Source organism: Thunnus albacares, chromosome 19 (assembly GCF_914725855.1).
Source record: "Thunnus albacares chromosome 19, fThuAlb1.1, whole genome shotgun sequence".
Classification (NCBI taxonomy): Eukaryota; Metazoa; Chordata; class Actinopteri; order Scombriformes; family Scombridae; genus Thunnus; species Thunnus albacares.
This window is the reverse complement of record NC_058124.1, coordinates 14,426,935-14,448,798: the sequence shown is the minus strand read 5'-3', so window position 1 is coordinate 14,448,798 and position 21,864 is coordinate 14,426,935. Positions and strand designations below refer to the sequence as shown.

Sequence of the window (21,864 nt, the reverse complement as noted above, 5' to 3'; positions counted from 1 at the left end):
ATTAAGCAGGTACTGTGTAAAGTTTAACATGTTTACAATTTTAATTTAGCTTATTAGCATGATAACATTTGCCAATTGGCACTAAACACAAACAGCTGACGCTGAAAGGAATGTCATTAGTTTTGCAGATATTTAGTCATAAATGGAAGTATTGGACAGTAAAGAAATCAATCCAAAATCCATCACTGAAATCCATCCAAAAGCTGTTCGGACATTTCAGTCAAATCCACAAATTTGAACCTAATGCTAGTGCTATAGAGGAGGATTACCAAAGTCTTTAGGCTACATCATCAGGGAACCCTGAATATTTATACAACGTTCTGTACCAGTCCATCTGGTGGATGTTACAGGATGAGCGAAAACGTTGACCTTCTGGTGGCACTAGACGAAAAGTCAGGGAATCACCAAAGTCATCAGAAGTCAACCTTTGGGCACCATGAATATTTGTACCAAATTTCATAGTAATCCATCTAATAATTATTAATATATTTCAATAAAAGCCATAAATGTCAGTCAGCCTGTATTGGTAGTGTTAAAGTCAGTACGTTTCATCATTTTGGGTTCATGAATGTACAAAATTTCATGACAATCCATTCAGTAGTTGAGATATTTTGATCTGGACCAAAGTGGTGCACCATCCCTAGGGCCACACTGCTGCATGGCTAAAAAGAGAGCAATGTGGGGAGATTATAAAACAGCTTAGAGCGTAAATAAATGAAGTTGCAGAAAACCAATTTAGACCCTTGAAAGACATTTTTCACTCCAAGAAAATGACATTTTTCCTGAAAAAGGTTTCAAAAAGTCAGGACTTGAAGGAGCACAGCAGTGATTTATATGAGTCTGAAATTCAGCCTTTATTTCTGCAAAGGAAATGAAACATACAGATACTTTTGCAATCCCTTTGCAATCTTTCAAAGTTGTGATGAGGTGTGAAAATCAAATAGCACCTCAAATCATTTTCTGTACCAAAAGAGAACAGTCTGCATTCAGGCAAGCAGGAAGTGAGACAGCAGGAGAGACAGCGCAGGCAGTATGGACACATATTTCAAGGTCATGCCACGCGAAAAGGAATGACTCACCTGTGCTTGCTGAGCCTTAAGTCAGCTCTCAGGAAAACCACCTAAATTAATCTCACAAATCAGTTTATTTCCCTACATTCATCACAGTTGTTCCCTCACAAACACACACCATCGATATTTGAGCTCAAATGAAAGCACATTACTCTGCAGAAATTGAACAGAAGTCATGATTTAATAACCAAAGCAATAGCTTTAAAATTTAATTTATTTTCTGGATTATGAAAGAGAGAGAGGATTTCACACTGCTGATGTCTCCCCAGACACCAGAAGCGGTTAGTGTTTACTACTTGAAGCTTAATTCATAGTTCTCTCCTCTACAAAGTGTGCGTGACACCATTAAAGATTTCTGTGACCTTGCAATGAGAAAGCAGCACAAGAAAGAGACCAAAGTAAAGTATGACGTGCTGTATTTCACTGTCTGTGAGCAAGTATTGGCTGAGCAAGGAGGAGAACAGATGCTGCATTAGTCACAGACTAAAGCTTGGTCGTCTCTGTTGAACCGTGTGTATCTGAGTGGGTGGTCTGGCCATGGATGTGTGTGAGGGGGCAGACTGCATGCGTATTAATTTGTGAGGTGTCTTGCATTGGAATTGTTAGTGTTTATTTTTATGTGAGCTCATGTATGCACACGCTCATGTATGTGTGTGTATCAGTGTGCTTTTGTGTGCCCGCATCAAACATCCATGCAGATGTGCGTAGGAGCTGGATCAAGATCGTGCATCTAAAACGGAGCCAGATATGTATACAAATCTGTTTGGAGACACACAGGGTTTCATTGTGCACAGATATTCCTGCCAACGCTATTTACGGCCTTCCCATACACAACCACCTTCATATTTGACTTCCAAGCTTCCCTGACAGACATCAGGTGTTTCTCATCTGCAGCTGGTGGAAGCTGCTGTGCTCTCACACTTAACACTGCTGTAGTATTAAGAGCACCAAGAATGAGGTTTTCATTCATGGAAATAAAGTAAAATAATCACAAAAAACTCTGTGTTTGGCGTTGAAACCTAAAGCAAATAAAAGATACGTATGTTCTCTTTATCTTAATTCATCTTAATCTGCACCAAGAACCAGCTGCACCAGCTGTTCATAAGTTCAAACTTAGCCTAATTAAAACTTATGTGTTACTTAATCTTAATAAGTGGAAATTTAGGCATCATTACATTGCACCACACAAACCAGTTCTTACTTAGATTACTGAATATTTACACCCAGTAAGCATATGGTAATCAAGTCTTTCCCACTCAAATAAACTTTTTGAATACTGCCAATTTCTCCATGTATGCTCACATAAATAAGTGATACTTACATTTACAAAGAATCAATAGTTAATTTTAATATTTTTGCCCACCAATGTCACAGCTTGTGATGCTGCAGTGACCTTCGGTTTATGTAGTTGATTGCTTTGGATTGGACAGTGTTTTCTAGTCCTCGCTTAGCTAAAAGACATTCCTGAGTTTTGATGATGCAATAACCTAATTTAGTAAATCACTATTTTAAAACTAGTTAGTAGTCACTAAGAATTTAGGAAGGACTTTAATCACCAATATTTTAAGGAATATCTGATGTAAACCAATCCCATTTCTCAAGTTCTGGCAAATCACATCAAAGTTGTAAAGTATTTCAATCATTGCAATCAGGATTTTTAAATACTGAGGTAAAGACATTTGGCAGAAGCAGGGTGAGGTATGATTGCGGGAAATGGGTGGGGGGTGCGTCACTACAAAGCTAAAATAGTGTGATTTTACAGTTTAAAGTCTGAAGTAGAAAAATGTAGAAACTAAGAGCCACTGCCATCAACAAAGCACTCATTTAACCTTTGGTACAACTGAAAATGAGAGATCAAATGAAACAAAAAAAATCAGGCAGACCCTCAGCTGTTTAAAATGGCCACACACACACACACACACACACACACACACACACACACACATCACAGGAGGTAATCTATGCTCAGATGGCAGACAGGAGACTGACCTTTAGCAGTTTTGTTGTGACTCACTCTCAGAGTGAATGTGCATCTATGTGCATGTGTGTGTGTGTGCTTTATCAAGGGATAAAACTATGACCGACTAGCAGCGTGGCTCAAGGAAATCACCAGCAGGTTAACGTTCTCACTTAATTTGGTAAAGATGTTTGTCATCCATTGACTGTATATAAATATACAGTCTATGATTTAAGACCAAAAACCAAAAACCAAAAGTGATGACATTCCCATCAGCTCCAGCTGTACTTTGTGTTTAATTTTAAGTAGTAAATGTTAGTATGCTAACACACTAAGCTACAACGGTATGATAAACATTATACCTGATTAGCAAGTTTGCATTGTCATCATGGCTGCAGGCTTTTAGTCTTGTTAAAAGACGACCTGCTGCACTGCAGAAAGATATTTTGTGTATTTTGTTCTTGTGGAAAAATGAGTTAACGTTTTTTACTTCCACATCTCAGGACAGTTTGGTGATCAGGTATATTGTTAGATATGACCGAGAAGAAAAGCTTGACTCTAATGACCTGTTCTGTATTCTAGACAAGCTGGTGACAGCTCTGCTTTCTCACGGGAGACTCCTGCTCAGCATACTGTAATTAGTGTCTGTGTGTGTGTGTGTGTTTGTGTGAGCACTTCCAAAAGGCCACCGATAAAGACACAGCTTTTTAAAATCAAACCATCCTTAATGTACTTTTGAAGATAATTATCATTACACCCCCCAGCCTCCCCCAAAAAATACTTCCACATCCATGTTTCCTGTCTATCTCCCTCTTTATCTTTCTGTCACAAACACACTAACACACATGCACACAAATCTCTATTGATGCATTAGTCATTCTCCAATCCAACTTGCATTAGCATTTCCCTTCAAACCCTTCATTGTTAGTCGAGTGTACAAACAGTCGCGGAGCTCAGAAATGTGGGAGCAGGTGCGGTGTGCAAACAGCGAACTCACCATGCATCACTCACTCCCCTTTGATTAGATCTAAAACAACACTGAGCCGTGCTGCTCTGGTCCAGGCATAGCAAATGATGCCTCTCAAAAATGTCACTCAGTTGGATGTTTTTTTTTTCCCCTCAGCTGTCTATGAAAAAATAAATGTACCCCTGACTCAGAAAATGACCATTAAAAATATTACCAGGCTGAGGCTGAAATACTTGGTGTGGAGGAAATGTATTTCTTAGAGCTGACTTTGATTAAAGGTGGGGGTGATTGTTGTACATTTTTAATGTTATTTTTAAAATGCTGTTCAACATCATAGAACATCTAAAGCCAAAATGATACAGACACCTGTTGGGCCAATCAGAAACAAGATGCGCCATCAAGAGTCAAGAACTTTAGTGGTATAATTTAATATTTTCACAGCTAGAAAGTCAAAAAAGATGATGTCAGAATTATTTATTTAAAGCTGCACTAATCAATATTTTTAGTAACAATGAATAAAATGACTATGTGCAGTATAAAATATGTAGGTCATAATAATAAACCCACATATTATTATCACAAGATTCTGCAGTTTCTCTCAAGTTTACGGACCTTTTTAGTGTCTTTCAGTTTATTGTTTTGTTTTTACAGCCTGCAACTTTACTGCTTAGTTCACTCTCTCAGCTCTCATCGACCCCGTTTCCAGGCAACAGTTTTCAGTGAAAAACCTCTGATAAACCGACTCCACCTAACTAAAAAGCCAAAATTAGCCACTAGCTGGTGAACATAGTGGGACAATTAGCAGCTAAATAGTCAGATATTCAGAGTTAAAGAATGTGAATAGTTAGAGTTTAAAAAAACAGAGCTAAAAAGAATATTGGACTTCCAGGTCAGGTGGACTTCAAATGAAAAATACTGTTGGGCCGTATCGGCTGGATAAGTAAATAGGCAACAATAACTTTATAAGGTGATGATAAGCTTGTTCTACTGACCCCTAGTGGCAAAAATGAATAAATTATTACTGTTTTAAGACTCCAAATTCTACTGTGTGATACTATGTTAATAGCACTCAAATTAGCCTATTCAGTGCAGTTTAAACATAATCTAACACAATAAGAAGTGTCAAACCAGTCTTGTTTGACAATATCAGCAAGTTTGACACACAGATACATGTGTAATTTGTTTATATTAATGAATGAGTGAGTTTTGAGTTAGTATAATGGAATGGATGAATGCCCCTGTTATTAAACTGTACTCATTTAGTGTTTTAAAGCTCTCTATGCATGTATTGATATGTTTGGCAGAAAACAAGCATTCAGAGTTCTTATTTATTTCTCTAGCTAACTTGTATTGTCCTGATGTGTTCCTATTGTACATTTAAGGAAGTCAGTTGGCAAATTGCAGACTGTGATTGATTTAACACAGTTTAGAGGGCGGATTTTGGCAGATAAGAGATGTAATGTGTTAAGACCAAAGCTCTGACAAGTTCTTTTCTCCTTTCTTCTCCTCTTCTGCAGCTCTTTTATATAATATTTTTTTAAATTAATGATCTTGTAGGCATGTTTTAATTAGCAGGGGAAGTCTGGACACTGAGTTCTTTTCTGTTTCCTCCTACTCTAACACCACCACCTCCTCCTCCTCCTCCTCCTCCTCCTCCTCCTCCACCACCACCACCACCACCACCTCTTCCTCCTCCTCCTCCTCCTCCTCCTCCTCCTCTTCCTCCTCCTCTTCCTCCTCCTCCTTCTCCTCCTCTTGATTGACAGGAATATCAGGAGTCCACCCACCTGGAGCAGTTTGTGACCCGTTTCCTGCTGAAGGAGACAACCAATCAGCTTCATTCCCTTCAAAGCTCGCTGGAGTGCGCCATGGAAACCACGGCCGAGCAGACTCGCCAAGAGAAGTAAGAGCAAATCTCTCTGGTCCTTTTCACACACACACACACACACACACAAACAATTAGACTTTAAAACATGAACAAAATGTATTATACAATGGCACTCATAATTACAGTACTCACAGCTAGTATAACAGTATTGTCCAAACCACACACACCAATTTACATCCCACTGTAGGCTTAAATGATGCTTTTATCCGAGGTGCTGTGCAATAACACAGATTCTCATCCTGCATTTGATAAGACCACCTCTCATTATTTATAATGTAGATCCACTTCCTATAGGGAAATCTGGGCAAAGTGGAGGAAGCAAAATAAAAGGGATTGTTAGGAGACAAATAAAACACGGAGGCCAGCATAACACGACTAAATACAAAGATATTCTTTATTTTTTAGGTACTGAATGCAGTATATGTTATCACACTGAGGCCAGTGGTAGATAGGCATAAACAATAGCTTGATTGCACCATAAAGTAACGGATAATGAATTTAAAGCTTCTCTAATGAATAATTCAGTATTAGCAATGGAAAAAAATGATTACGTGTAATGCAAAAGGTGATATTAAATGTGATGAATCAACAGATTAACACAAACTCAGTCTCTGTCATTTCTACAGAGCGCTTCAGCATCTTTCAGCTGATTTGTTTTGTTTTAATGCCACATAACTGAACTGTTTTGCTTCACTCACACAGCATCAGCTTTGTTTCCACTGTGTAAAAACACTGCACGCTACATGCAAAGCAGCAAACATCAGACAGGCAGAAACAGGCAACTGCTTGTTGACATGTTCAGTATATTTGCTAATATGTCAGATTGTGTGTTCACAACTCAAATCAATGGATGCAGGTTTAACATAAGTTGTTTCACCTGCTGTGTCGTTAGTTGAAAGCTATTTATTGTTAGCCCCACTGATTCTTTTAATAGGGTAAGTCATACCTCTGATTGTATAAACAGAATCAAAGCAAGTTATGGATGCCATTAAGGAGTAGATTGTGCTTACTCCTACTTGGTCTTTAGTTCAAATAAGACATATTAAGATTTATCCACAAGTTGTCTGCATGAACGTTTGGCAATTAGAATACAACCGTAATGTGGTGAGCATGTTTAATAAATGCACTGATAATGAACCCTCACCCAGTGGCTCTCTCTCGAAGAGTGGACGCTTGATGATTAAACCTTAGGCGTGTGTGTGTGTGTGTGTGTGTGTGTGTGAGTGCATGCAGTACTTTATGAGTCTGGGTCTGCACTCAGAATCCAGGCATGCCCCTGGTGTGCTCGGTTCATTTGTGATGATGACTCACCAGTGTACAAGTGCCCAACAAGATTTTATGTACGGTTTGTGTGTGTGTGTGTGTGTGTGTGTGTGTGTGTGTCATACATGGGTCTCCCTTGAAGGTAATGTCTGTGCTCATCTTGTATTTAAAGGACAGGTAATGAAACACAGTCTATTTCTTCCTGTCTGAGTTCACACTTAAGCTGCAAGTCAGAAAAATGCTGCCAGCTTCTGCCAGCCATCCAGTGAGGAGAAACAAAAGTTGATTATCATTCTTCATCATTTATCATCATGTTGATCAGCTGATAAACAGCAAATCCAGTTTGAGTTCTGGCACATGTTCAAATCCAAACGGACATTTCTGTATTCTACCTGATTCACTTTGCAGCCTCGGAAGTCTTGGTAATAGAAAAATAAGTTAACTGCAAAGGCTCCGTTGCTTGTCAGTATGCTTGAGACAAAGTGCTTGTCAGATGGTGTTATAGCATCTGAAATCCCCTCCTCATACACACATTTCCTTTTTGTAAAGGCTGTTGTATACTTGAAACCAACTAGTTCTTATTTCATTCAACATTTGAGAAAGTTACAGAAGTTGTTGGATGTAAAGAAATGTTGTTTCAGACGCTGTTTGACCTCCCAACAAGCACTTTATTTGGAACATACTTAACTTTTTGAAACTGACAATCTGATACCGACTTAATGCAGCTGGTGGGAAAGTAGGCAAGATTTTTAAGTCCCACCTCCACTCAAATATGTGTTTTTCTTCTTGTTACTTCACCTGAATGTTTGAGCTTAACTGTGCAGAACAATGTATGTGCAGAGTTTGACACTAGAAGGCTGTTTTCATATTCATCTACTGAAAACAGAAAGTATCTCTGTGTTCTCCGAAAATCGGACTTCAAGGCTTGCACCTACAAGCATAATTTGTGACATCACAACTAATTTGGAGCCAATTGTTGTCCAACTTGTCCAACCTGTGTAAATTTGGAACCTCCAGCGCACATACACTGGAAAATATTTGCATATTCATGTGTACAACTGAGTGCAACACCATGAATGACTTCACATGTCCAGGATGTAAGTCTACATTATGTATACTTCTGACAAAATCATGACTAAGTATGTCAACATTTATCAAAAGCAGCTTTGTTGCAGCATTTTACTCGTCTTGATCAATAATACTGTAGTAGCTGTACGTGAGTTTAGTTTAACAGGATCCCAGAACGGTTTCCTGTGCACTCTATCGTATCTCTCTTCTCACCATGACCACGTTCACACTTATTCTCAGAGGCAGAAAATGATGGGTTTGGATAACTGACATCTGAGACCTCCACAAACTCTTCTTTCTTTTCCTCTCCTCACTTCCCTCCTCTCTTTTTATCTCTTTTTCTCTGTTTTGTGTCATTTCAAAGTGTGACTGTCCCTCGCTCCCAGAGCTGCTTCTTTTCCTTCAGCATCCTTCTCTGAATTTCCTCGCTTGAGAAATTCCCCCATGTGTCTGAATGCAATCACTCTGTTCTCCCAAACATTTAGAGGGTCTGGCTGTTCTGGTCTCTGGTGGCTTTAAATAAGTTACTGTGGTCAGTTTTATATGTGTGAAGAGGTTGTGGACGAGCACGGTTCGCATTCACGGATGATTGGTGTGACTCAGAGGCATACGTTACAATATCAGGGAAACAATAGCTCTTAACTTCCTCTTCCTCCCTCTCAGTTGATATGAAGGCAGAGGGGGAACATGCTGATGGGATTCTTACTCTATTACTGGTTTCTGACAGTTTTCGCAATTAAGGTTGCTACATACTGTAGCCGTGAATATGACTCACTTGCAGGCCAAGAGGGACCCGCCATCAGTTCCTCCTCCTCCATACATCAAGCAAATGAGACACGTTTGACTGCAGCTTGTGAATTAATTATACTGCTTTTCTCCCAGGTGTAGAAAGAAGCGTTTCTTCTAATATAAGTGGTATCCCACTCTCCTTAACAAAAGCAGATCATTCTGAAAAAACATGATGAGGTTTTTCACATGACTCATCCCATGATATGGGATTTCAGTATTTTTAATTATAAATTGGAGAAAGCACATGAACAGATCTTTTTATATACACTGTAATTACTTCACTGCACACGAGATACTGCAGAGTAAAACCCATAGAGCTGAAACGATTAGTAAATTAATTCATTAGTGGATCAACAGAATATAATTTGAAAACTATTTTGATATTTATTAATGGTTAAAGTCATTTACCAAGCAAAATTGCCAAATATTCCCTAGTTCTATCTTCTTGATTGTGAGAATTTGCAGCTTTTCTTTTTCTTATGTGATGGCAAACTGAAAGCTGTGGACTGTTTGTCAAACAAACAAAGCTTTTTGACGATGTCAACTTGGGCGTTAAGAGTTTATGACGAGCATTTGTCAGTATTTTCTGACATTTCATATGTTTTAATGGATTAATGAATGAATCAAGAAAATAATCTGCAGATTGATTGAAATTGAAAATATTGTTGGTTCCAGATTTAAAACCATCAAGCCGACTTCTAAATATAAACTGTGCAGTCCGCATTGAGCCTGCTGACTGAAGCCAGATCCCACAGCTACATCAAAAAAACTCTTTGGATTACAATTTTTGCAAATATTCTGCACTGTTTTGAATTTACCTTTAACCCTCCTATTGTGTTCGGGTCAAATTTGACCAGTTTTCAAGTTTAGATGTGTGAGCACACCCCCACTCTCTCCTTCACACCTCACACACACACACACACACACACACACATCCACATCTCCTGTTCCCCAGCTGCATACCAGTATATAGACTGGGGCTTTCTCACGCTTTATTTCCCCCATCTCATCGCACACTAGGCACAGCGTGCACACACACACACACACACATACACACCATGCCGGAGATGACACTTGTTGTATGATTGACCAAAATAAAATATTGTTTTTGGAAATTAAATTAAATTGACTTTTCTCCTTTTTTCATAGGAAAGTATATGCTGTCAATTTTGACCCATAACACAACGTAACAAATTTGACACTAAACATTAAAGGTGTAAACCCTTTTCAAACACATTAAGAGGGTTAAATTGTCTTAACAGTTTACTTCAAGTCCCCCTATTTAGCATTTATAAGCAGTATACAGACAATTGATAAATGGTTTGTAACACTATAATATAGTCATAAGCAGGGATAAGGACAATTTTAGGTGTTTATTAATATACAGTTTTGTCACCAATTATCACTTCTGCTATGAAAAAGGGCAAATATTAGCTGGACTTACACAAAAAATAACACTAGTGGGTAAAATGTGAAAAATCAAGACAGGTTGGTGAAAGACTTCACTGTAAAATATAGTGATCATGAAGAACTCTTTGGTTATTTAATTTGCACAAAGACACCCACAAATGTATACCTGCACACACAGCACACCAGACATCCCGAGGTCTTCTCAAAATACGTAACCAAACGACTTGACAGCAGTAAGATAAATCTTAGGTGATGTCACCCTGTGGGTGCGCGTACCTTGTCACTGGCATTAGCATCACTGTCAGATCAATACGACATACAAATATAAGCCGAGACAACTTTAGGCTCACTAAACATATTCTCAGTCTGTTCTTGAGACTGTGTGCTTCAGTCACCTGGGTGACATTTTAAATTACAAAAAAAAAAGTGAAAATGTAAACGTGAAAATGACGAGTGATTCATCCTCTTCACTTTCAGTTAAGTGCACACAATAAAGGGCTGAAATGTTATCCAGTTTATTCAATTACATAGTTACATTTCATAGATTATTTCTGAGAGTCAGCGGATACCAAATTTAAGGGAAAATCTTTTTATTGTCTGACCCATCTGTTATTTGGTGAGTGCAGTGCACCACAAACTACAAGACAAAAGGTAATTTAATGTGAATGTTGCAGAGGATTTAAAAGTCATGCAGTGTGTCCTTCAGCATGACACTCAAAACTGTTTTTAAATGGAAATTTGTAAAAAAAAATATGATGGTGTCTAAATAATAATCAGCCTGTTTTGTCTCCAGACAGGGCCCTGTGAAGCCAGAGGTTTTGTCCATCCAGTGGTCGGGTCGTCGCTCCAATCGGAGGCTTCAGAGGAACAGCAGCCTCTCTCCCAACAACCCGCTCCTCAGTCTCGTCAATTCAGGTGTGACTATGTGCTCTGCTGTGATGCTGAGTGTGAATAACTCAACAGCACCATGTTCTGCTGTGTTGTATTATGTTTAAATATGTTTCAGTGCATCCTGCTCCACTCTTCAGTTATGTTGCTGCCAGCACTGAAAAAAAACAACTGCTTAGCCAGAGTCAGTTTGTCACCACAGGTCAGAGAGCAGAGCACAGGAGGGGAGAGAAGGTCGTGTGGGTGTGAGAAAGAAATTGGAGTGAGAGAGAGTCTGAAGAGGACGGCTGTGTCCTTGTGTGTTGGTTTCAAAGCCACTCAGTGCTCCATGTGCTGTGACTTTGTATAAGTGAATCTCTGAACATACATAATTAATTCATGATAGACATTCCCATTAGAAAATTAGCCGATATGTGATGTACAAGTGCAGCAGCCTGTATGAAAGTATTAAACATGAAGTGAGTGAGTGTGAATGAGTAAAGAAATGAACACACACAGTCTTATACAGTTACTCCTCCTGTGTTTATACTACTGCAATCACAAAAATAATGTTGATCAATTATTAAGAGATTGATCACAGATGACATTAGACAACGTCTGGCAGCCTTGTTGAAGATCCTCAGCTTTTTCTTTTTAAGCTTGTTCACATCTAACACCTTGAATCATAAACCTTAACATATTTAATAAGAAAATCAGAAGCCCTCTGCAGAGGTAATTCAGTCGGGTGAAGCTCAGGCGATGTGAGAAATTATAAAAAAAGGGGAAGGTGCTTTCAACGCACCAAAAGAACAAGAACAAAGAACACAACAAAATGATATATCTCTGCTCAGGAACGACTTAAAACTTAATATTAATGCTTAATATTATCTTTTTGGTCTTTTTAAATAACCATAGTTAACTTTAAGCCTTTTACCTAGATATTACCATCTTTATCAATCAATCAAACAATCAATCAATCAAACTTTGGTTGTGTGACACCTTTTAGGTTAGTGCAACTCAAAATGCTTTACAGATGACTGACAAGCCGATAATAAGACAGATAAGAATTTACAATTTGAAACTAATAAAAAAGTACTATGATAATAATATAAAATACCAATAAAACCATTAAAATTGATTTTAAATAAAATAAAATGAGAACTAAATGAAACAGATAAAAAACAATGACAAATAAAACAGTTAAGAGGGGATAAAACATGAACATTTAAAACATGAATACAATAAAGTAAGTGATTAAATAAAATAAATAATGGCCATAAAATATTCTAATCAAAAGCCAGGATGAAGAGGAAGCTTTTAAGTTTACGTTTAAAGAAGAAGTCTTCAGTAATGTTTGTCCCCAGCTGAAAGTTTGATGAGTCGATCTCATCAGTTTTATTCTGTCTGTTTAAAGATGATTTCTAAATGTACTTGAGTGTCAATAGAATGCAAGATATTTATTTTCTGTGCTGTTTTTAAAAATGAAATGTCTTCCTAATTGATTAGTTGCTAGCTAATTGTAGTATCTGCTTAGCATCAGAGTTAGCATTAGTTGAACATTTTAGTTGTCATATAAGTGTTTCTATTTTCCCAGGCTGCTTGTTGTATGTATTTAACTGTTGTTTGCACACAGCCAGTTCTCCGTCAGTCCTCCATTAAGGCACAAGTCATGGTTGCTAGGCATTCTGTGACACAACCGCAGAGCTTATAAACTTTGATTATAGGCCTCAAAGCATTTCTATTGATTGGCACGGCTGTTCATTGCATGACATGAAAGGAAACCTTGAAATGTCTTCCAGGATACCGCTACTATTTCAGAGTTTTCAGTCCAAAAAAATCAATGGAGCAAAACATGTTTAAAATACAGTCGATGTATGCAGCCCCTTTCATCCCTTCACCTTTGTTGTTTGCTCTTTCACCTCTTTCTCTCTCTCTCTGCTAGGTGTTTATGATGAAGACAGCCAGTGGATGATGCAGGTTAACAGACTGCAGAAGCTTATCGACCGCCTAGAACAAAAGGTGATTTCCTTTCTTTTAGCCTTTCCGTACTCTTCTCTCCTTCCTGCCATCTTCTTTATTTCTCTCCAGCTTCCACTATTTTTATCTCCGTCTGTCTCCTCGTACCATCCCGGCCATCTGGTCTTTACATCGTTCTCTCAAATTAACCACAAATTACGGCAAGTGGAACACAGAACACTATCAACAAATTAACTCAACACCCGCCCACGTAACAAGCACATACACATATGCACAGTATATGGGGAAAAAATCAGCTTTCACAGCTGTTGCATATCTGAATGTGTTGAAAGTAGCAGGAAATCTGCTGTAAACTGACACTTTACAACTTGATTTGGTGAACGCAGAAAAGCTTTGACCCTCGACTGAATTGATTTATTTTTGTTTAATCCTGTATTTCATTTGATTAATCAGTCAAGGACTTTATTTGGCTCTAACGGGCAGTCGGTTGTGCAGCAGAGAATCAAAAACACACAAGGCACATAAACAGAAGATTACATGAGTTAAAGCAATTTAGAAATAACCTACAATATACTAAAATTTAGACCCTGTTTGGGCATATGTGCCAAAGTGTTACCTTTTCCTCACAGAGTTTAGCTGAATGTTGGCAGATAGCAGGTATGAAAAGGTTTTTCTGTCTGTTGGTTTTGGCTGATGGGACCAGAAGACAAGGTCGGCAGACACTGGCAAAGATAAAACTGATTAAAAAAAATGGTAAACACTGCAAAAAACTCAACAACTATGATATAAAACCGAACAAACAGAAATCATACCACTGCACTGCCCAGAGCTATGTTCAATAAAATATTCATTACAATAATATTCTCTATTACTTTTTTTTGGTTTTCTTTGTTTTAATTATTGATTTTATTACAAATACTCACATTTAGTACATCAGTGGTTCCCAACCTTGGAGTCGGGCTCCTACATGGACCAACAGAGAAATCTGAGAGGTTATGAGATAATTAACAGGAGAGGAACGTGAAACATGTTTAGTTTTGTTGACTTTTATCTAATCTTTTTTCTTCAGTACTCTGAGAAGTATTCAAGTAAAACAAGGCAAAGGCCACTCTTTAGTTGAACTGGTCACAACTGGTAGACATATGCGACCAGTGATGAGGGGTTGTAAGGAGACGCTGGATCACAAGTCGGAAGGTTGGGAACTACTGTCATGGATTTATTGATGAAAGGGAAGAGATGGGTTAAAAAAAAGGTGAATAAAAAAAACTTAGATTACTTAGATTGTGTAAAAGATAGTTAAAAGCCACAAATATGTTATGTTGAATTTGTCTGATCGTATCACCGTATTTTAACGCTTTAACTCGTCCTGTTCTGCAGGAGATCCGTCTGGAGCCCGTTGAAGAGGAGGTCTTGGAGAGCAAATCGGTTCGTCCTCTGACTTTCTTCTACTTTTCTGCTGTTTTTCTTGCAGTCAACACTTTGTGTCACTCTGTTCTCGCATGGTGGAGTATTACTGAAAGGGAGGCCACATTAATAATAAGCGCTCAGCTGTTGTCAAGGCAACGTCAGGGCTGAAACTTGTCAGGAGCACTTTTCTCCCCCGTCTCTTCCTTTGCTCTGTCTGTCTTTATCCTTAATCTTTCTGTTTTAGACTCAATATTCAGTTACGAGCTGTTTTTAAGACAAGGCTTTCGGGCAATAAGTGGGCAGACTTGGAGGGAGTGTGTGTGGCAAAAAAGATATAGTGAAAAAGATGAAAGCTTTTATTTATTGAAAAGTTTTTGACAAATCCAGCACTTTATTGCCAATAAATGTCTTAAGCATGTTGCACATTTATTTGTCTCCTATGTGCGTAATCCTACTGACAAATGAAATGTCTCCCAGATGTGTGCTTACAAAGTGTGCAGGTTTTACCTTTCCCTGTTTAACCTTGACATTTAGCGTCCACATGAAAAAGAAAAGGGAGACTGTTCTCGTCGCCCAAGCTTCATATCATTCATTTCACGGCTGAGAGATTCTGTATAGTTGACAACTGACTCAGAGATAATCACAGCAGACCAACACAAACACTCATAGGATAATTCCCCTTCAGCTTGAGTTCCTTTCATCATGAAGAGGACGACCAATATTTCATATGAAAGAAGTTTTTTTTTTAAAATTAAATTTCAAAATGAGAAATCTTAAAACAATTGCCAGTATTATTTTGGAAACTGTTCCTGTAACAAGATATTTTTAGACATTTGATGACTAGATCTTGTTGAAAATGGGTGCATACTGTATATATTTTAAATAGAAAGGAAATGTGGATAAGAAAAAAACATTTCACAAGTGAAAAAGTGTTTTTCAGAGTCTTCATCTTTCAAACATTTAATGTCATAGAGAGAAGAAGATCCTTGGACAGCTGTATTCAGACAGCTGCAAGTGATTAAACCCACACACACTGTCGAAGTGCTTCACTTCACTGCTTTGCCATTTTTGGTTTAATCTTGTCTTTATGTTCTTTTCTTTTTAAATGCCCGCTAAAGACCAAAATGTAGCTATTCACTAAATTTACCATGAGTGTGGACAGTGCGATAGCAGATTTTTATTATTGAGATATTTCACATGTTTTCATATACAGTACAATGTATCAAATGACAGTATGTAAGGTCAGAGGCGGCGCTTGTAGTGATGAACCTACAGAGAATTATCACCAGACTCTGCAGCTCCTCTCAGCTTTACGGAGCTTCATAGCAAGTTTCAGCTCGTTGTTTTGCTGTCCGGCTGAAACTTTACTGTTTTCAGAGGAAAAAGCTCTAAAAAAGCAACTGTACACTACCTGCTCAGCCCCAAACAGCAAACATGCACAGTTAGTGACAAGCTGGTGAACATAGTGGAGCATTTAGCAGCTAAGGAGCCAGTTATTTCCCTCAGGAGTTGATAGAGACTAAAAATAGAGTGAATACTGGACTTATATTCACCAAGTGGACAGAAACACGACTCCAAATTACTGATAGTGTTGCTCTGAAACTGTTGTAAACAAGCAGCTTTTTGCAAGTTCAACATATCAGCTTAAACGGTTATGATATATCAATGTTGTGTTTTCTACTTTTTTCGCTGCTCAAGTGGCCAAAACATCAGTTAATGCAGGTTTAAAGGAAACATATCAAACGGGAAAACAACAATTTACACACACGATTCATTCATATATGTGAAAACAGGAATTTTATGTGTTTTTCAAGATTAGTGTCACAGTCTGAGCACCAGTCGTTTCACACAGAAGCGCAGTGGTTAACATGAGTGAAAGCATGCATATGAATATTGCATATAAATCTGTCATGTCTCATCACTGGTTTAATACAGACGTCTCATCTCGCGTGTGAATTAATCAATATGTAACTGGTTTATCGCTGTGTGTCACTGGTAATGAACGCGTTGCTCGGAGAGGAACCCGTAATGACCCACAACACAAGTGGTGTCACTGTGTTTGTGTGTTTGTGTGTGGGTGTCTTTCTCTCAAATTAGCCACTGAGCGAGTCCCGAGGTGTTCATCAGTCACACACATTAACACACACAGCGTACCTTTGGCCAGCAGGCACACCGTTCATGTCCTGTTCCCATCATCAGCCCCTCTGATGCCTCTGTCAACAATTCCTCATCAGCCACAGGAAATGATTAGCAGGCTCTCTATTGTCAGTATTATGTCAGGTCTGCTTCCTGTTTCTTGTTCCCTGCTGTTCACACCTCTGTGCAAGAAGATGCAGATGCTTTTACACTTTCTCTTCCTCAGTATCGATGTGTCATAATGAACTTCAGGGTTAAATTCTGATCACGCTGTGGCACATAGGTGTGATGATTCATTCAGAAACTGTTGCCAGGATGTTTGATTATAAGTAGTATATAAAAAAAGATATTATAAAAGCTCACCATATAGTTCTCTGTGAGTCACCATCTTTCTGATAACAAGCTGAGCTGACGTGAAACCCTGCCAGAGGATTTCTGAACGCCCCCCCCAGCTCATTCAGACACTTGACCCACCAGAGGCAACTTCTGACCTTCTGACTTTGTGTAACTTTAAATGTTCTCATCGTGTGTGTGTATGTTCACAGCACATCCTGATAGTCCAGAGGCAGCTCTTGGTGCTGGAGGAGGAGCTGGAGGAGTTTCGTTTGGCTCTCAGACAGTACATGGAGTGTGCCTGCGCCCAGACTGGATGTCTACAGTCAGTTCTGATTCTCTTTGTTCATTTTTTCTGGGGGTTATTTTTTTCATCTTTTGTAAAGGTCATTATAAAGAAGGGCATTAGAACAAAATAGAAGTTCGACAAGAAAAGGAAAAAGCAGTCCCCATAAACCAAGAAATGTAACATCTAATTAAATACTGCATATTAACAGTTTAAAGATGATTATTAGGAAGCTGCAAGATGTTTCATCTTGAAGTTGCAGACTTGCATCTGCTTTACTGATTTTGCTGGACTGCTTTGTTGCTGAATATTTTGCTTACATTTTATGAAAAATGAATTGCCTTAACATGGATATAAAACAACACACATCTATCTCTTCTTTGGGTGTGGAAGTCTGGTGATCTTCTTTATTCGTCTTATCATCAAAAAACCTCTGAACTAAGGTGAATCCTCTTGTACTAACAGGTATTGTGTTTGTATTCCAAAGCCTGATGGAGCTTATATCCTCTGTGTCACAGACAGTTGTTGTCCAAAACTTAATAAAAACAGATAAATGAGCAACACAGTTGCCCTGGCCGACATGCTCATGATTCTGTAAATATTCACTAGAGCACCAAATGAGAATTAATCTGCGGCTGAAAATGGTCCCCAACAAATGCACTATTTAGTCCTTTTTCAGTTATAACTACTAAAAGCTACATTGCCTTGTCATTTCAGGAAAAAATAAGCCTTTTTTAAAACAAAGACAGTATATAGTATTTGTAATGTTTCATAAGGATTCACGTCTTCAGTAGGAATGAATGTCCTTTGGGGTTTAGTGCTACAGACATGGGATCATGTCTGTCCAGTCATGGGATTTGTTGGCAATAAGAAAAACATACAGTAGAATAATGCCAGCCTTATCCTTTAAGAATAGAGATCAATGAGCAGTGGAGGAAAACGAAATCTCATTCAAAAGCTTGAATTCACACATATTCAGTATATTTTGCACAGGTTGTTGAGGATAAAATCCAATTAGTAATGTTCGGTTTACAAATGTATGTTACATTCATTGTAGTGTTTAGTGTTATTTTATTTTATTTAGATCATAGACAGGATGTACCCTAACTAACAAGATGTCTTTAGGGGATACGAGTTACATTTCAGTCACAGAAATAACACATCATCTCTTTGTACTCTATCTGTGGTATAGTGGCATTTTTGCTTGTGACTCAAATCTGTATCTATTTAAATCTACTCAATGGCTTGGAGTAGTTTAAAACAGCGTTCTTCCTTTTTGCATTACATTTAGAGGCTTAAGTGTAGGATCTCTAAATGGTTCATTTATATCATAATCTCATTGAGATTGTGGACAAAAATTGAGTTAATCAGGACACATTTTAAATTGAGTTTTAGTGATGTGGCCATAAGAATTTTCTGCTCTCCTGTCAGAACTAAAGACGTGTTCCGGTTTTAAAGTGTTGCATCCTGCCACAATAGGTCGTGCCAGTAGATGAAAGGACCTTTGCGTTGTTTTTCTCCAGCCACAGATTTCAAACCTCAGCTGTGTCACCCTCGTCACTCTGTGGCTAAATTCAGCCACAGCAGAACAAACAGAATCACTCTCACTGCTTCTTTGGTTTCAGACAAAATACAGCAGCCTGAAGGTCGGCGTGACATTTACATGTTTAGTCATGACCATTTCAGTCAGTCAGGATCACTTGTTTTCAAATTGAAATGAGACTAAAACCTTTCACAAAACACTTGACAATCCTAATTTCAGAGTGAAGCCACAGAAAATATTAGTTGACAGATTCTCATTGTCTGCACTCAGCCGGAGTGTGACAGATAAATTCAGACTGTTGGGACACATGATGTAGCACGCTAATTAGTGATTGCATGACTTAATGGCCTCTCTTGTTTTGCATTTGGCAGCATCGCAGTTCAGCGGCTGGCGAATGAATCACGCTTCATTCTCTATGAATTCTGGGAGCATAACAACGTGTGGAAGAAGTAAGTGTTCGCCTGCACCATATGCATCGTGACTAATGCAGCGTTGCCTGTTCAAATAAATCCCAAATTGTTTCCTTGCTCAGCTTGAACTCACTGAGAGAAAGTCTGGTTCAGACTGAGTGTAGCGACACTGGACGCTGTGAAGCTTTGATGAAACTAATGAGGAAAACATGAGTGTCACTACGACTGTAACCTCAGTGGGAACAAAGAGAGGAATTAATGATACTGTGGTCACCTTTATTGATTACTTGATGACTTCTATTCATGTCTCAACAAGTGACTTTATCATGTGAACCATGATTGTATTACTCTGTGTGTTGCTTGTTATTTGCCATTGCAGACACTCAAAGTGAAATGAAATGTTAAAAAGCTACAGATATGCACTCACTCTATTGATTAGGTGACTAAAATGTCAATATTTCATTTGGCATTTTCTGCATTCTTAGTAGAAATTAAATCTGCTGCCAGGAATTTCTTAAATGATAAGTAACTAAAATAACTGTGCTTCAAGTGTTGGCTGTGTCAATTTGAATTGCTGATATATAAATTTTGCATTTTTAAATTGCAGTTTTGTATGTGTGTGTGTTTTATGTTTGTTTTTACGTTTGCAAACCAGCTTGCCTAAAATTGCCCCTTGAGGGATGAGTAAGGTATTTTGAATTCAATTCAATTTAATTGGAACTGCCTGTAGTTTGATGCATTTGTCAATAATTAGCCAAGTTTGGAAATAAGTTCAAGATCAGTCACACTTTGTGCCCAAATTTCAGGTGCATTGTTCAAAGAAACACTTTGAACGGGAACTGTATAAAAGCTGATGTTAAATTATGTTTGTAGTTATTGTCGCAGCACAGGTAGTTCTGGTGAAATGACTCGCTGGTTGGTCTTCCACTAATCTCTACAGGTGTAACAGTCACCAACAGGTCTCAACATACACTGAATGCCAACAACAAGAAAAGGATGCAGCTTTACCTGAACCTGAGCTCAATGTTGGTTTCAATTCATTTAGATTAACAGACGCAGACAGAAACTAAACCAAAATACTTCAGAGATGAAAGATATCATTCAGTGTCCATCTCGGTTTCAACTACATTTTTTCCCTCTCAGTGCCGCGACGCTTTCTTTCTGTGGCGTCTGCCCTCTGACCGGCTCATATAATATAATATAATACATATGAACAAGATTACAAAATGATCCACAAACATAAAAACAGAAAAGCCAGTTTCCAGAGTTGTGGAGGCCTTACAGCAAAAGGTCCTTCCACCTTCTGTCTCCAGATTTTAGAGATATTAGGTGAGAAACGCCCTCCTGACAGTTGGCAACCAATCAAATATAATTGACAACCTGAGACTGTGATATTATGATGTATGTTATTATAAAACCAACAGAGTATGCACAGGGATGATAAACATCGAACAGCTCCTTAAAAATCCTCATGTAGTAGCTGCTGAGTATTAGTATCACACCCTACGCGGCATCACATAACACATTTTTTGCTGTGTTAATTGTATCGCAACAACCTCTTAGTTTGTAATTCAGCTCTACTGCACATCTCACATCATAACACGCTCTGCCTCCGTTTGCTGTTTACAAAAAGGCCTTCAGAGACAAATTAAACTGATTCAGGAGTTATGGAGAGTTAGGTTTGCACACTAAGGACAGAGATCACCATCTTTATGCACCTTGCCCTTGAACAGTTAGTGAATCTTCTCATTTCTTCCTCCTAGTCATCTGCAGACCAACTACAGCAAGACCTTCCAAAGGGGGAATGTGGACTTCCTGGAAACTCCTGAGTCCGTAACCACCATGCTGGTTCCTGGTAGGATCTATAAGTCTGATTCTCCTGTCACATTACACACTGAAACATATCACATCTAATAAGATTAAGACAACTAATGCTCTCTTTGTCCTGACGGATCTTACCCTCTGAAAGGGTAAACACTTTAGCTTCACGCACTCTTTGATAGGTTTGTCATCAATCACAAAGACATGTTGTGCAGATAAATGATCCTCAAACTCACAGAACTTCATTTTAAATTCTAATCAAGTTTTCAAAGATATCAAAATGTCACACTGGGAGATCTTTCATTTTGATTTTGAGCTGGAATATACAACTAATTGAGATAAATATTGTATGTAGCTTTGAAGCCATTTAAAGAGACATTTAATAGTCTGTTATTCTTCCCAAAATCATATCAAACATGTTAGACTTTCACTGCTTTTCATTCATAGTATGTCTGCTGGTTGCAATAATAGGTTTATTGTGCTCTAATGACTTATCTTTGGGTCATTTTTCCTGCATTATTACAATGAATGGATCATAATTGTATCCTGCAATCATCATTACCCATTTCACGTAAACACCCACAAGGAGTCAGAGCAGAGGGCAGTGCTGAATCCATTTGTCACAGCTTACAAACACACAAATATACAATATGCACACCGTGTGCTCAATGT

At 38.3% G+C, this 21,864-nt stretch overlaps 1 protein-coding gene across 2 annotated transcripts in view; it reads left to right on the top strand.

Moving 5' to 3' along the window:
* necab1 (N-terminal EF-hand calcium binding protein 1) overlaps positions 1-21,864 on the top strand; it is a 35,431-nt gene that overhangs the window by 12,861 nt on the left and 706 nt on the right. The window contains exons 6-12 of one of the 2 annotated variants that reach the window (XM_044334782.1): positions 5,770-5,897; positions 11,206-11,327; positions 13,222-13,298; positions 14,634-14,681; positions 17,345-17,457; positions 19,333-19,410; positions 21,135-21,226. In XM_044334782.1, coding sequence (XP_044190717.1) covers positions 5,770-5,897; positions 11,206-11,327; positions 13,222-13,298; positions 14,634-14,681; positions 17,345-17,457; positions 19,333-19,410; positions 21,135-21,226 — 658 coding nt within the window. Of the gene's footprint in view, positions 1-5,760; positions 5,898-11,205; positions 11,328-13,221; positions 13,299-14,633; positions 14,682-17,344; positions 17,458-19,332; positions 19,411-21,134; positions 21,227-21,864 lie in introns of both variants that reach the window. The other variant, XM_044334781.1, reaches the window with a different exon arrangement.